Below are 15,944 nucleotides of genomic sequence, written 5' to 3'. Positions count from 1 at the left end.
TCTGTTAAAGCGCGTTAGACGTTTAAGAATAATTAATAAAGGATTAGTATCAACAACAAGCGCCTGTAGCTCAGTGGATAGAGCGTCTGTTTCCTAAGCAGAAAGTCGAAGGTTCGACCCCTTCCTGGCGCGAAACGTGTATTTTTTATTTTTTTGGTCAATTTGCAAAGTGCCAATAGCTAAATAAATTCAACCGTTCAAATTTTAGTTAACTTAGCTAAATCTTTTTTGTTTAGAAGATAAATTTCAGCACAAAGTTTACTGGTTTGTCCACTAATCATTCAATTTGAGTCAATTTATTCTATGTTATTTCGTCAGATTGATAGTTATTTTCATCTATTTTCTACATTATACAAAAAGTCAATGAATGTCTAAGATTTAATTCCAAGATTACTAGTTTTTTGTTGTGAATGTGGCATTTTGTTAGCGTATGTGCATGTAAAAATATGTGCATTACACGTCCCTGCCCTTGGTACACACTGCTGGAAAGAAAAAAAAAAAAAACTGACTTGAGAGAAATGAAAAGTTCGGCAAGTAAAATGGAACAAGATCCAAAGTCCGAAGGCTTTTTTCTAAAATTTCCCAAAATTTTAAAGAGCAAATCAACATGCAATCATGTGTCAAAAGTTTGCAAACACATTTTCAATTGTACCAAATTTCAACCCCAAAACCATACACCAAACTAAAATTATCACACAAATTTCTGCCCTCTCCACCATTTTTGAGGGCAAATTAGTGACTCAAATGGGTCCTTTGACGGGACCCTTCTGTTTCTATATCTATACTAATGCTACACAACATAAACCTCGCATTCATACAACCATGAGAGAGCATGGCCTATAGCTCATCACTCGGCTGGCCATTTCCGGCCAGAGATTATAGAAAATGGCACTGAAAAAACATGTAATATACAAACGATGACCGCATGTTTTATATTTAGCTTAAGTTGCCAAAACTGGAACTCTTTTGTTGTTTCCCATACAAGCTTGTCGAAGCATATTGTATCCGTTCCTGTAATGTTCGAGCGAGAAGCACAGCTGCCTTATAGCTTCTCGTTTTTCTTCTGCTCCTTCCATGATCACGACTCTTTGCCTCTGAATCTCCTCCTCGAGTTCCTTTGCTCTTTCTGTCAGCTCCTCCACCAGTTTTCGCGCCCCTTCAGCCCCGTTGAGCAGTTCTTGATGTTCCGTCTGCATTTGCTGCAAATTCTTGTTTATCTCATTGATCTGATCGTCTCTTGAACTTGCCTCTGCCTGTAGCATAGCGGCTTTGGTGCTAAGCTCCTCTCTTTCTGTTTTCATTGCATCAAGGGTCTTGTTTAAATTCTCCATTTGGTTGCTTCTCTCAAGGATGTCCGCCTTCAACTGCTCGATTTTGCCTTTAAGTCTCTCCTCCATTTCTGCTTTTCCAGCTTTCATCTGTCTGATTTCATCCTCCAACAAACGACCACGTGATTCCCAATCTTTAAGCTGCTCCTCTAAATGTGTCCGTTCTGATTGCAATCGAGATATTTCAGCCTTAACCTGTGCCTTCTCGGGGAAAATCTTCTCCTCGGCATCAGATACTGCGATTTTCAAATCCATGACTTCATTATCTCGGTCTGTTAAACTACCTTTCAACCTTGAAATTCGTTCCTGCAGCTTGGACACCTCTCGTTTCTCTGTGTTGAGCTTCGTTTTCCACATAGAAATATCCTTCTTAGCGGATTCAAGCTGACCCTGCAACCGTTGGATTTCCTCAGAGGGTTTATTACTCTCAAGTTGCTGTCTCAAACTTGCAACCTCTTTTTCTGAATGTTGAAGTCTATCTTTTGTGGCTCTAAGCTCTTTCACCATTGCCTCAATCTTGCTATCTCTGTCTTGAACTTCTCCCGACCCACCGACCCTTTTATGAAACTCTGACGGTTCATTTATCTCCCTGTCTCTTGCACCCTCATGTATCTTGGCCTCTTTCGGTTTTGAAAATTCAAGTGCAAGCTTAAGACCATTATTATGTTGTGCAGGCTCTGGTTCAAGTGCAAGCTTAAGACCATTATTATGTTGTGCAGGCTCTGGTTCAAGTGCAAGCTTAAGACCATTATTATGTTGTGCAGACTCTGGTTCAGGTGCAAGCTTAAGACCATTATTATGTTGCGAAGACTCGTACCTTTTGATCTTGATGTTCAACCTGGCAATCTCTTCTTCCGATTCCCGCAATTTTTCATTTCTGCTTGTCAGCTCATGCTCATATTCTGCAATTTTTGCAGGAAATTCTTCGGTATGATCAGGTTTTGCACCCGTGAATGAACTGTCCACATTCTCTTCCTGCTGCATCCGGAGCTTCTCCTTCACTTCACGAAGCTCAATTTCCAACTCAATTATCTTTCTCGTCTGCCCTTGATCAAGACCATTTGACAAGGGAGTTGAATAATTGTTGACTGAAGAATCATCAGATTCTGCCTCAGAATAATCGGTAAATGAAAATGATTCGTCTCCCTCTTTCTGGTAATGATCTGAGCTGTTTCCACCAGGGCCAAGGAAGAAATCAAAGCCAGCAGCACGAGGGCCAGATTTATGACGACCTAGCTTTCCGGGTTGGACATCAGGAGATGGCAATGCAGATGGCAGTTCTGAACCAATGTCAGAAAGGCATGAACTCTGGGATTGGAGATCCGAGGGTGCATTCTTCCGCAATTCTCCTGTCACATGATCATAACGTTCGGCCAGGGACCGGTACAAGCGATAAAACTCTTCAACGTGAGCAATCAATTCAGGCCTCTTTTGATAATACATTTCAGCCTTTTTTGCAAATGAATCCCCATCCTCTTCGATCAGCTTCAACATCCGTTTGATGCTCCGATCCATCTCTGAGGAGAAAGATCGTTTTGTCATTTTCTTGAGAGGCATTTTGGTGAATAATTGACTATAGCAATCAACACTTTAGAACTTTGACCAAAAAATCAACTCTAGAGATATTTAAACATGCATAATTTGGAAAACCAACGTCCTCCACCGGTTTGGGTAGTTGGGGTCGAATAACCCCTACACCGTTAGATCAGGATAAGTAACGCTAAAATTATACAACCGCAGTCCGCTTTACCCATTTTAATCTTGCCTTCATTTAGAATGTGCAACAAGAAATCCTTGGTACTGATATTTTCCCAAATCTCAGCTTAAAGTGCCACAAATGTCGTTAAAGGACGCAACAAAAAGATGTTTCCTCTAAACAATAAACTTTCTACTCATATTTTTGCATTAACAAATAAGAAGAAAATGGGAAAAAACAGCGTTAAGCCAAAAATAGTAAAACAAATCTGACTTAACCCAGAATTCCTCGTAAATAAGTTAAAACCAATTATAATACCATCCCTCGAATTTAACTAGGTCGAGATGAATGAAATCTTATAAACGGATTACTGTTATTTTAAAGTTAACCCAGGCGAAATATTTTTCATTTTCTATGAGAAACTAGATATGAAGCATAATACTGGGGAAATTCATCATTAGACATGTCTTTCCTATGCCTTTGTTGCAAGTGACATTTCCAAAAATAAGTAAATAGATACACTTACAAAGTTATAAATAAGACCGAAATAGGTGTTTGTTGCTCACCCTCGAGATTATCTGCAAGCCACTTAGAGTTCTTGGGACTGATGTGACTATCCCACCACCATGAACGCGACTTTCTTGATTCTAACCTCTTCATAGTCTTATTGGACTCAACCTGAAATATAAAAACAAGATATCTTATGCCTGATCTGTCAAAGACCATCGCTATTTAGATGCTTGACTCTAAGATGCAACTATTTCATTCAACGTTAAACCTTTGTGATGCTAACAATATGTGCCTTAATGTACCACCATCCCACTAACCATGTTTAAGTTGACAACGCTCGTTTTTCCCATAACCTAAATGTTGTTGCAGGGTTGATCTGTCATTCGTCTTGCTTTGATTTTGACACAATAAAATTAAACTCAGACTCATTTGTCTACAAATTGTTCAGTTCTCTAACTACAACAGATATCTGCAGAATTAGCAAAGGCGGAGTTTGATGGAATTTCAGTTCTTACCAAAGAATTAGCCATTTGCTAATATCGTTGAAACTTCGAGTTGATACTTCCGCTAGAATATTTACATCTAATGTCAAAAAATCGAATCAGAAGTTACACACTTCACCTAAATACTAGGAGTCACACATCAAAGCATGTGTCTAAAAAAAAAAAATACTCCACTCGATCAATTCTCTAGATAATTGTATAGATAGATTACCATATATGTCGTTTTTTCTGACAAAACGATATTCTAAATGACTTTAATCTATAGGACGAGAATTCGAACTCGAGTGCAAAAGACTGGCAGATGCCAACTTGGCTAACTCAAGTGATTTACACACCATCAAACAATGCCAACAAAGCTGGACTCCAAGAGGGCAACACAGCCCAAGTTCAGTTGGGCCTACAGAACTGAAAAATGGGCCGACACACTGTTTTATGGGCCCATAAACTGTCCTAAAAACCAAGAAAAGGAATCTTCTGGTTTTTGGTCGGAATGATAAGGAAAAAAAAGAAAAAAAAAATCTGAATCTGAATCCGCGGAAAGGGTGTGCAGTACATGTACATCTGTTGGAAATGAAGACTTTCCAGGCTCCAGCTAATTGCCCCACATCCCTCACCTTCCATTCCAAAGGCAGTAAATTTGGTAGATGGAAATTTAATAATTACTCAATTATATAATATATATTAAATATAAACATTTTAATTTACCGCAAAAAGAACAAGAAATTATAAGTAGAAGATCAAAATTCAGCAATAATTCTTGATTCTGAAAAAGTAGGAACTTGTAATCCAAATCGTAAGTGGCTGTAAATTAGTTTGATTGAGAGTATAGATGTATTTATAAGAATTTCAAGAAATTTTGAATTCTGATATAAGCAAACAACTTGACAAAACCAGCAGAATCACATAAAGCAGGCATCTTTATGAACAAATTCAAATACCCAGATGGAAAATTCATTAAAGTTCTTACCTTTGAGCTTTGTTCTTGCAGACTGAAGAGAAAGAATACAGATCCCAGGGCTGGAAAGAGAGAGAGAGAGAGAGAGAGAGTTTGGGAAATGGGAAAATTTGGGTTTGAGGCTCCAGTCCACAAGTTTCAAATGGGAAAGAAAGACAACTTTTTTGTTCCTTTTTTATCTTGTTTTGTTTGCTTTTTGCTTCTTCTCTCAGATCTCTCAAATCAGCTGAGATTAAAATTCAACAAAGTAAAAATACTCTCTCTTTTTGTTAACTTTATTTGATATTTATTTGGGAAAGACATCTTCTCCTAATCTCTTTCATTAAATCCTCTCAATCTATCAACATGTGTCTTTGAAAATTAATCTAACAGTTAAAATTATTATAATTTTAAAAATAACTTCTTATTTGTAACCGTTAGATCAATTTTCAAGAGTTCGAATTGATTAATTGAATGATAGTATTTTTGGACAACGAAATCCAATAAGAAATTCCATGGAGGTTGATGTCAATCTCATCACTCTTTCAATTGACCAAATTTGAAGACGCAAAGGCAAGGCATAAACATGTGACATGTGACATGTGACCCTTCGCAGCTTCCTGCATAGTTGGGGCAATATCTGCCGTCCATTTTAATTTTTTTTAATTCTTTTGGTTAATAATTTTCTAGTTTATTTATTTTGTTGGTTATAATCAAAGAAGAAAATATCGGTAATATCGGAAATATCGGTAGTCCGAAAACACGGAAATATCGAGATAATATCGATATCGATAAAAATTATATGAAAACCACGGAAATTGTAAGAAAAACTTGGAAATTTTTATTGAAACTTTGTAGGATGTTTATTTAATCAATTATCTATTAGTTTATCACAAAAAATTGGAAGGAAATGCATTGCATGATGGATTTAACATTATCAAGTTGATTATATAGCGAGCTGACAAACATTATGAGTGTAGAAAATATGTTATAATTAATGAAAAAGTCTAAACACACAATTTTTCAAGTATTTTTAGGTTTGATGGAAACCAAGCAAAATAGTAAACCTCATTAACTTAATAATAAACCCCAAAAACAGTCTAACCTTTTATTCTTTCCTTCCATCCTTCCATTCCATCTGCTCGCTCTCTCTCTCTCTCTCTCTCTCTCTCTCTCTCTCTCTCTCTCTCTCTCGTCCCTTTCTTCTTTTCTTTATCTTTTCTATTCCCAATCTTCTTTCACTCATCAAACACCTGCAACATCTCACTCCTTCCTTTTATACAAGGGTCCAGTAGCAGCAGCTCAGTGCGCCCTAGTTCCTTCATTTTATCTCTTATTTTTTCCTCAAAGATCCAATCTTTGAGCTCTAGATCACCTCTTTCTGCTCCAAAACTCACGCAATTAGGAAAAGCTCATCTTTTAGTTACTCTGGCAGCTCAAAATCCACAAAAAATGGAGCTGGGTTTTCTCCCCCTGCTCATCCTCTGCCTCTCAGTTTCCATTTCCAGTAAGTTTCTTCCCCAAAATCTCAAAAATGGTGACATGGGTTTTGTTCATTTGGTCTTTTTCTCTCACCCCTTTTGATTTTTTCAAGTGCGGAGCTCGCCTCCAAGGTGGGTGTGAACTACGGCCAGCTGGGCAACAACCTCCCGCCACCATCGCAGTCGGTGAAGCTCATCCAGTCTCTCAAGGCCAAGCGAGTCAACCTCTACGACGCCAACCCCAAAATCCTCACCGCCTCCAATCAGACGCTCGCCGACCATTGGGTCCACACCAACGTCGTCCCCTTTTACCCGGAGACTCTGATTCGGTACCTCCTCGTTGGAAACGAAACCCTCAGCCAACCCGATAAACAGATCTGGTATAATCTCGATATTCTCGACGAAGCATCTCGATATTATCGATATTTTCTTTCTTGGTTATAACTTATAAATTTCTAGTTGACATAGAATTATCATAAGACGTATTTCTCCTATCTTTTTCAATTTCTTCCACATGAAATCACTGCCAAAAGAAATTGATTTCCTCAACATTTACATCAAGAATTGATGTGGACTCGTTTTCCGTCCCGATCTTTACGTAAGGCATTTGCTTCAACAACAAAAATTTCATAATACATACCACATTCGTTATTGTAAACTAAAAATTTTGCGTAGGAATTTCACTTTTGATACAAATGTTTTTTGTATGAATTAGGTTGATAATCTTTTTTATGTATGTTTATATTTGATTTCATTTTAAGAACTTTGGATCGTTGAATCGTATGAATTGAAGCTAATCAATAGATATAAATAAACAAGGAGTCTGTGAAAGGTAAAAAAAAAGTGTGTAAGTAGCATCACCGAAAAAAAAAAACTGTTATGTGATTAATCCAAATAACACAATAGATCGGCATAATAAATTAGTATTGAACTTATCATTCACTTACAAAATATATATTATCATGTTATTATGGTTAATAGGACGACAAAGTATATGTAAGCATATGACACGTTTTAATAGGATCTTAGATGTAAGTAAATGACACGCATATTAACTTTTAGAACATAATATGTTATGTGTCATGACAACCTTAAGGAAATTTTATTCAAACCCAACTTTTCCCCTTCTACAGTCAACTTATATTTTTTTTTATTATGAAATCACAATTTTGTTGCACATTCAAAACGGTTAGAAAGAATGAAGAAAAAACAGGTCATTAGTAGAAAATACCTCCGATCAATACTATCTCCACCCCTTCACAGAAATACCCCCAGATCGCCGAAAGGCTTTCAAGCCACTCTTCTATTAGCCTAGTGCTCCAACAAAAATTCTGATTATGCTATGTTGGGCGTTAGTCATTTCTATTGAATGATCTAAACTCTTTGATTTTGAACTTCTAATTGGTTTAATTCACAAATTGTCGGACTAATATTAATGGTTGAGATTAAATAAATTCGCTTGATTGGATGATTTCTCTTAATGGCGGTTGGCATGTGAAAGAGGAAGAGGGTAAGTGGTGGTGTGAAGAGTGGTGCATAAAAGAAAAGATTGTTGAACAAAAACAATAAAAAAAATAAGGGTCATTAAATATGCGACATAATTTTAAGCTATCGGATTTCTTTTGACCGGTCTAGATTAAAGGGGGGATGAAGGGAAGAGAAATATGAGGGAAGAGAATTCAAGTTCACCTATGCGATGTCACCGTAGTATTCTTCCTTCGGTACTCCCGGTACCAATTCAAGACAGCAGCTTGTGGATTATAAAGGAGACATCCCAAATCCAAGCATTCCTTCCCTTGTCTTCCACAATCCCCACATAACCATCATTACCATGCCAAAGTCCTCCACCCGTTCCTCTGCTAGTTGTAACAACCATTCTTTTAAGGATGGCACCGAGAGAGACACACCATGCAACCTAATTGGAGATGCAATACCAAGTCGCTTTTTCATTTTCTTCTTTTATTTTCTAAAACCATTTTCCAGATAAATTTGGGATGTCAAAAAAATAAATAATTATAAATTGAGTATAGAGGGAGAAAATTTGAGTCCGAAAAAAAATTCCAAATCTTAATCAGATGAGTGCCTGAACATGATGAATATATATTACTAATTAACTTAATCCACAAAATGTTGAACGAAAAATAATCCACTAACGTTTATTGGTATGTTAATTCAAGAGAAACAAATAACATATTGAATGTGTTAATCACTTATTAATCATAATGTGTAAATCACCTCGGATATATTTTTTCGGTCCTATAATATTAAGGAGGTCACATTTTTGTGTCATATTTGAAAACCGCATGGTGCAAATGTTAGTCAATAACTTTATTTTGTTACTTATTAGTTGTATCTATAACATCCCACATCGCCTAGAGGAGTGGATCATGTAAGCCTTATATGTATATTCTCATCTCTACCTAGCACGAGGCCTTTTGGGAGCTCACTGGCTTCGGGTTCGTTAAGCGAGTTCGCGCAAGAGCAATCCCATGATGGGTGACCCACTGGGAAGTTCTCGTGTGAGTTTTCAGAAACAAAACCTTGAGGGCGTGGTCGGGGCTTAAAGCGGACAATATCGTGCTACGGTGGAGTCGAGCCGTGGGCGGATGTGACAATATCCATCATATCATATGTGATATTCAAATAGAAAAATAATATCATATGTGATATTCAAATAGAAAAATAATAGATACACCTCTTTTTCTTTCCTACACATTCTTATTTAATCTTATTTATTATTTTTCATGTAATATATTTAATATAACGGTTAAAATAAAAAAGAATATATGAGAAACTAAAATGAGCGTGTACAAATTCAAATAATAGTACGACATGTTATATCGTTAGCATTACTATTTCTTACTCTATCTTCATTGCTTAAATATAGCAAAGGGGAAAAAGGATAAGGTTAGCTTGTACATGAGATTTTTTTTTTTATTGGATATACTTGTAACTATTAGCTACGTATGCATACCAGATAATAAGGAGACATATGATAACTGACGAAATAATAGACAACAATTGTGTTAAGAAACATTATCCATAAGGCTGTCTCAACTCTCAAATATAGGTATTTTTGTTCCATAGCTACCTGGGTAACGCAACCCACTTGGTCTTCTAGTTCCTGCGTAACTTAATCACATGCAACTAGACACACATACATGCATATGCACGCCTTATATATAATATATAACAAAATAAAAGATTAGATATTTATACATACACAAAGCGTTGGAACTTGAGAGATAGGGAAACTAAAACAAAATTTGAAGCTAGCTAGTATGTCAGGAGGAAGACCAATGGCAGAGAAGGAGAGTACAATGAGTGGAATATTACCAAACTATCATCATCCTCATCATCATCATTTGGTTCTGATCCATGGTATCGGGCATGGAGCTTGGTGCTGGTACAAGATCCGGTGTCTAATGGAAGCTTCAGGCTACAAAGTCACATGTCTTGACCTCAAAGGTGCTGGTGTTGATCAATCTGACCCTAATACCGTCCTCACTTTCCAAGACTACAATCAGCCTCTCACTGACTTCTTGTCCAGTTTGCCAGGAAATGAAAGGGTGGGTATCTCTATGCATACGTTTTGTTATGGATAGTCGCGCACTTGATCAATATCGGTCTCAATGTCACCGGTCAGTGTGAGTTTCACCTTTTAACACCCACACACTCATCAACAATTGAGTAGACGCGATTGCCCTTAGCATTTCTCTTATATGCATACAAAGAAGTGTAGGGCAGGTTTAATGAGACTAATGTTACAAGAGATTGTATATTATGTTATATGGATTAAGTTTGTGTGGTTTAACACTGTTTTGGTAGGTAATACTCGTGGGACATAGTGCAGGAGGTATGAGCCTGACTGATGCCATACACAGGTTTGCTAGCAAAATACATATGGCGATATATGTTGCAGCAACCATGTTGGAGCATGGATTTTCCACCCATCAAGATATCATAGATGTAAGAATATTAATTTCTTCTATTCCATTTTTCTTCTTATTAAAATCCTCTTCATTTTTAAGAAATGTTCTTCGGAGTTCAAGTGCTATACTACGTAATTTTCTTGTCTTTTCCCTTTATTTACACGGAAAAATAGGCAAACTTACATATTATAATTTATAGGCCATGAATTAAAAATTCGGATCCTCGCCGGATTTTTTTGTGAGGATTCTATGAATCCATGAATCATGTCCGTTCATTATACATCGTACGGTCAGAAATTATTTTAAATTTTGTTATTTAAAATTAAACACAAAGAATACCTGATAAAACTGACTGCACGATGTACGATAAATGAACACGATTTACTGATCTCCAGGATCCTCACAAAGAGGATCCCTGTTGGATGAATTAAATACCTTTGTCATTACCAGAATATCTCTCGATATTTTCGTTAAATGGGGTTCTCGCCGATATTCAAAAGGAGGTGAAGCAATATTTTTTCTTGAATTTCTCTGAAATTTTGGAGATATTTATGCAACATCGACAATTTCGATAAAAAATTTATAATTAGGTCCAATATCTGGTAAATCTGGAAGATTTTAAAGATATTTCAGTGGAAATTTCTGTAAAGTTTTGGTGGATTGTTAATGTTGTGCACTTTCGATCGTAAGGTTCCTTATCGGTATAGAAGTCAAATAGGGAGGCAGATCTGCCTCTTTTTCCCATAAACTTCTCGTATCCTTCTATTTGTACGATCACGGTTAAAACACGTCGACATTTTATATTCCTATTGTTTTTTGTTTTATTATCTCTATTAAAAATTTAATATAAAATGTTGACGTGGCTTAACCGTGACCGCACAAATATGAGGAGATGGAAAGAGCATGGGAAAGGGAGACAATCTGCCTCCGTCAAATAGTACTAGAAGTCTAAGGAGATTTGACAAAAGGTTTCTTGAGTAGCGCTGTGAAAAGTAAGTTGCCTTGGTGTTCAAGCAAGCCACTGCATTAACATTTATATTTAATCAATTTCCTGTATTTTGGACAGGGAGAACCTGACTTATCGGCATTTGGAAACGTAAACAAGTTCATATATGGGTTGGGAGTTGACCAGCCTCCAACTAGTGTCATAATAAAGGAAAAATTTCATCACCAAATCTTGTACCAGATGAGCCCTATAGAGGTAAGCAATACCATTACTATACAGTACATTTCCTTCTTATATAGAGATCGAAATCTTTTACGGAACTTACTGAAATTAAAAATAAATAGTTGTTAACAAGTTAAGTTGATTCGTTAATTCAATAAGAAAATGGGCTTTAGTGCGAGATTTTGTTGGTACCATCCAACTGAATCCAATTAAACCTTTGCTCTTGATCATAAAACGTCACTTGTTGAAACAATGCGAAACGTTATCTTGTTCCTAATTTAGAGCAACCCCTATTGTACTCTCTTTAAATTGTACTATAACTGAATGCAACTACAGTTGAATATAAACCAGTCCAGTGCATTACGGCCTAGCTATACAAAATATGCATAACTGCACTGTTAACTGCAGCTAGCTAGCAGGCAGACAAAATGTCAATGTCCCCAAACCAACATGACACAACAGCCCATCTCATGTATATGTCCACATATATTGAATTTGTCTGGTATCACAGGGTTGGATTTTTCTCTTATTTTTTGCCATTTTAAGGCAGACAGGAACACAATAAATTTAAGCACAATCTAGCAAGGTAATGTATTCATTTTCTCATTCGAATCATCATCTCTGTAACTTATATGAATTTAGTGTAAATTGTCCTATCATTTGTTAAAATAGATGTATTCATATTCTAATATTATTTGGCATTGAATTATGTTTTAGGACGCAACTTTAGCTTCAATGCTGCTGAGGCCAGGACCTGTTATGGCGTTGAAAGGCGCTCGCTTTCAAGGAAACAAGGAAGCTGCTGATCGTGTGCCAAGAGTGTACATCAAGACCATGCATGACCATGTTCTAAAGCTTGAGCAGCAAGATGCCATGATCAAGAGATGGCCACCATCCCAGGTCTTTGTTCTCCAAAGCGATCATAGCCCGTTTTTCTCCACCCCCATTTTGCTCTTTGGTTTGTTGGTTAAAGCATTGGCTTCCATCAAATGTGCTTAAAATTTTGGAATTGCAAACTCTATCTTAATTTTTGTCACATTGGTAGAACCATTGAACTCAATCAAATGTGCTTCCTTTTTCTCCTATTGTGCTTCGTCTGACGCAGCGGAAGCTGAACCTGTGCTTAGAAGTCTCTCAAAGTAGCTAGAGCCAACCACTACAACCAGGGCCGTCTCTAAGATTTTGGGGGCTCTATGCGAAATTTGTAAAAGAGTCCCTCCTTAAGATAGTTTTAATTTTTTAAAAAGGTATGACAATGTATTAATACTAGAAAACATTCACTTAAATCAAAACAAAGCCACTTAGTACTATTGTAACATCCCACATCGTCCAGGGGAGTGGATCCTGTAAACTTTATATGTATATTCTCATCTCTACTTGCACGAGGCCTTTTGGGAGCTCATTGGCTTCGGGTTCCATCAGAACTTCGAAGTAAAGCGAGTTCGCTCGAGAGTAATCCCATGATGGGTGACTCATTGGGAAGTTCTCATGTGAGTTCCCAGAAACAAAACCATGAGGGCGTGGTTGGGGCCCAAAGAGGACAATATCGTGCTACGGCGGAGTCGAGCCCGGGATGTGGTGGGGGCCCGGACCGGGATGTGACAACTACGGTCTAGTGGTGTTCCTATTCACTTGGAAATAAGAGTTTTTAGGTTTAATTATTGTCAAAGGCGAATTTGAACCACATTATTATTAGCCCAATGTGAGGCTTAGCTCACTCCCCCACCCCCATATTGTATATAATATCGTTTGTTCAAAAAAATAAAATACTAAAAACAAACTTAACACTCACTGATTGTATGTTTACAAGTGTCCTTAATGATAAGTAAAAAGATCTACAAACCTTCACTAAATAATCAAAAACAGTTTTATCTTAAACAATCAAACATAAAAAAAATAAAAAAAACTTCAAACCTCTAACTTTAAAGTTTTACATGAACATATATTGTTGTTATATAATAAAATTAAGAAACTTTCATTTTTAGGGTGTTATTAGACACTCAAAATATCTCATTGTACTCCAAATTTTTATATTTAGAGATTAAAAAAATCTCTAATGAAGAGTGTACAATGCGGTTTTAAAGTGCTATCAAAAGAATTTTTTTTTTAAATATAGAACATTATTACATGATGTTAGATGACAAAAATTTAGAGGTCCTTTCAAATTTAGGACCCTATGCGACGGCACTTTTCGCTCCCCCTCAACGCCTCCTCTGACGCCCCTCTAACTACAACCTTACTATCATCGGGAGTAACTCCGTTGGATTGCCTCCTCATTTAGCTCCGTGAATGGAGCTGGATTCCTCGTTCTGAATCAAGCTGCTCACATGGCAGAGACTTTGACCGATTCGAGGGTGTGCAATCTCTCCTGGGCAGCTACGCCTCCTCCCTCACTGGTCTTGGTTCGCTCTCGTGACGGGCTCCCATGCAGCCCGTAGGCTTTTTTGTGGCTGAAGTCTGATGGCTAAGTTCCATCAGCCTCCCCTTCTTTTGGTCACCATTAGGGTGCTGAAAGTGTTTTGTCTGTTTCTAGGTAGACTTTCATGTTTCCTAGTTTGTATCGAAATCACTATCCTGGGTAATTTGTGTTTTTTGTTCGGTTTTTTTTCGGCCTCTCTTGTATTTGTTGTTGCCTGTTTTGGGCTTTATGAAATGAGCTTTCGTCCGAAAAAAAAAAATCAAATAACGAAAGTTCATAAAGTTTCAATTAGAATGAGACAATTGAAATATATATTGACAAATTTTGTTGACATTGATTTAATAGTAGTTATAATCATAGGAGTGAATATAAAAACAAAAAAATTTCATGTGTCTTGAAAAATACTAGAACCTCATGTTGAAAGATTGACAAAATAAAATACAATGTATAACGAATGATTCTACTTATAATTACTAAAACCCCCACCCTTGCTATGTTGTACATGGTAAGATGAAAATTAGTGGATAATATCAGTGTAGTTAATAGTGAAACGTTCCATTCTATATGAAATCTTAACCAAATACGTGTGATAACAAGAAATTATAAAATAGAGGAAACGAATAGTGTCCATCCTTCTGTAGCCCAACTATGTTATCACTCTTTTTTTTTTATCATCACAAAGTGCCAAAGTAGCTAGTTGTCTACCGAAATTTACACTTTGTTTTATTATCCTTGGTTAGACCAATTTCAGTGTTGCTAAATATATGCTCAGCATATACTGAAGGCGACATGATCAATTCACATCATTCACTTGATTCTTTGCCAATGATTCAATTTTCAGCTCTAATTATAATGCATAAATCGACGGCTCGTTCATGTTATAAATGTTTCAGTAGTACATAAATTTTCTCTTAGACTCAACCCAAATAATTTTTTGGAAGAAGAAGACGCACGCGGTTTGTTAAGTGATGGAAATTGGGGGAAGAATTAAGTTGGTTTGGTTTTCTTTGGGGATCTTCCTTCTGTTTCAATTTGCTCAGGCCGTCGGTATGTATTCTCTCCTATTTCATTGTTATTTTGTATACGATCTGAAACAGAAAATTGTGAAAGAGTTGTTTATAATTTATATTTGGAGTGAAGATTGCATGCATGCATGCAAAAGGCGAAGAGTGAATTATTTGTACTGATGATATGTTTGGTTTAATTTTCAGATAAAACAGACCCTACTGACAACGTAAATCTAAGTCCAATTTGGGCTTGGAGAAGTGCTTACTATTGCACTAACAGAACAGTAAGCCCACGTACACACAAACGTGTGTGTACATACGAAGTTTTATTTGTTACATGATATCGGATATATAAATCGTTCTTTTGATCCCTTGGTTACCAATAATTCATAGTCAGCCACCCTTGAATCCGATATTAATGGTAAGAGTTAAAAACACATCTATTTATAATGACTAATAAAGCATATTTATCCGACATGATGAATTTAGAAACTGGAATGACAATTTGACATGTTATGTTTAGCAAATAATAATATATTTTGCAGTACATACATAGGTGGCACTGAGTGTGGGTGTGTGTGTGTGTATGAAATTTAGTTCAAGTCGGAAAAACCTTTCGAATTGTGGAAATTCAATGACTTGACCAATTTTTTTTGTTCAACATTTACTGTCTTTCTGGGTGGCTTAATTGTATTTTAGCTTGTGATTTAACTTTTGCAACTTTGACTTAAAATTAGGTGAACAAAAATAATTCGACTGAATAATAAAATATTGAAAATATATTATGACTTAAATGAATCAACCTAGAAGAAGAAATTTGAAGTGTTTGATGGGTGTTTTTTAATATTAGGCACCTTCTCATTGCTCGCCAAAGGGCCAGCTGACATTCTCAGGAATCGTGGACGTGCCCGCAAATGAGACCGGAGAATACTGCAGCTCAGGCTGCTCCGCCCACGCCTTGGATGT

General features: G+C 36.6%; 2 protein-coding genes and 1 non-coding gene across 10 annotated transcripts; 2 read left to right on the top strand and 1 right to left on the bottom strand.

Annotated features, from left to right (window-relative positions):
* The first annotated feature begins 59 nt into the window (after positions 1-59).
* Positions 60-132, top strand: TRNAR-CCU (transfer RNA arginine (anticodon CCU)). Its single transcript has one exon. It is a non-coding gene; the product is annotated as a tRNA-Arg (tRNA).
* A 495-nt stretch (positions 133-627) lies between these two features.
* Positions 628-5,324, bottom strand: LOC103427090 (protein NETWORKED 4A-like). Of its 6 annotated transcripts, XM_070818174.1 has the most exons (5): positions 5,005-5,149; positions 4,050-4,116; positions 3,591-3,702; positions 2,105-2,845; positions 628-2,059 (listed from the first exon to the last, which is right to left on the bottom strand). In XM_070818174.1, exons 2-5 carry the CDS (start codon positions 4,062-4,064, stop codon positions 942-944), a joined length of 1,986 nt encoding a protein of 661 aa, XP_070674275.1. In that variant the 5' UTR covers positions 4,065-4,116; positions 5,005-5,149; the 3' UTR covers positions 628-941. The 6 variants fall into 6 exon arrangements, with proteins under 6 accessions (XP_070674275.1, XP_008363379.3, XP_070674276.1 ...); XM_008365157.4 differs by having other exon boundaries at positions 628-2,845; positions 5,005-5,183; XM_070818175.1 differs by having other exon boundaries at positions 628-2,845; positions 3,551-3,702; positions 5,005-5,132.
* Positions 5,325-6,081: 757 nt separating this feature from the next.
* On the top strand, positions 6,082-12,637 carry LOC114823875 (methylesterase 17-like). 3 transcript variants are annotated; one of them, XM_070818172.1, is made up of 6 exons: positions 6,082-6,478; positions 6,566-6,832; positions 9,741-10,021; positions 10,281-10,421; positions 11,451-11,585; positions 12,270-12,637. In XM_070818172.1, exons 3-6 carry the CDS (start codon positions 9,752-9,754, stop codon positions 12,549-12,551), a joined length of 828 nt encoding a protein of 275 aa, XP_070674273.1. In that variant the 5' UTR covers positions 6,082-6,478; positions 6,566-6,832; positions 9,741-9,751; the 3' UTR covers positions 12,552-12,637. The 3 variants fall into 3 exon arrangements, with proteins under 3 accessions (XP_070674273.1, XP_070674274.1, XP_070674272.1); XM_070818173.1 differs by having other exon boundaries at positions 6,117-6,478; positions 9,729-10,021; XM_070818171.1 differs by having other exon boundaries at positions 6,117-6,478; positions 9,725-10,021.
* Positions 12,638-15,944: the final 3,307 nt, after the last annotated feature.

This window comes from Malus domestica, chromosome 03 (assembly GCF_042453785.1).
Source record: "Malus domestica chromosome 03, GDT2T_hap1".
Taxonomy (NCBI): Eukaryota; Viridiplantae; Streptophyta; class Magnoliopsida; order Rosales; family Rosaceae; genus Malus; species Malus domestica.
The sequence above is the reverse complement of the archived record's forward strand: the minus strand, read 5'-3'. Positions and strand labels throughout refer to the sequence as shown.

Coding starts and splice junctions, on each gene's coding strand:
- LOC114823875 (XM_070818173.1), top strand. CDS start 9,734: ATGTCAGGAGGAAGACCAATGGCAGAGAAGGAGAGTACAATGAGTGGA. Junction 10,022..10,280: donor GTTTGCCAGGAAATGAAAGG/GTGGGTATCTCT, acceptor CTGTTTTGGTAG/GTAATACTCGTGGGACATAG. Junction 10,422..11,450: donor CCCATCAAGATATCATAGAT/GTAAGAATATTA, acceptor TATTTTGGACAG/GGAGAACCTGACTTATCGGC.
- LOC103427090 (XM_008365157.4), bottom strand. Junction 2,846..3,590: donor GCTTGCAGATAATCTCGAGG/GTGAGCAACAAA, acceptor CTTTCTCCTCAG/AGATGGATCGGAGCATCAAA.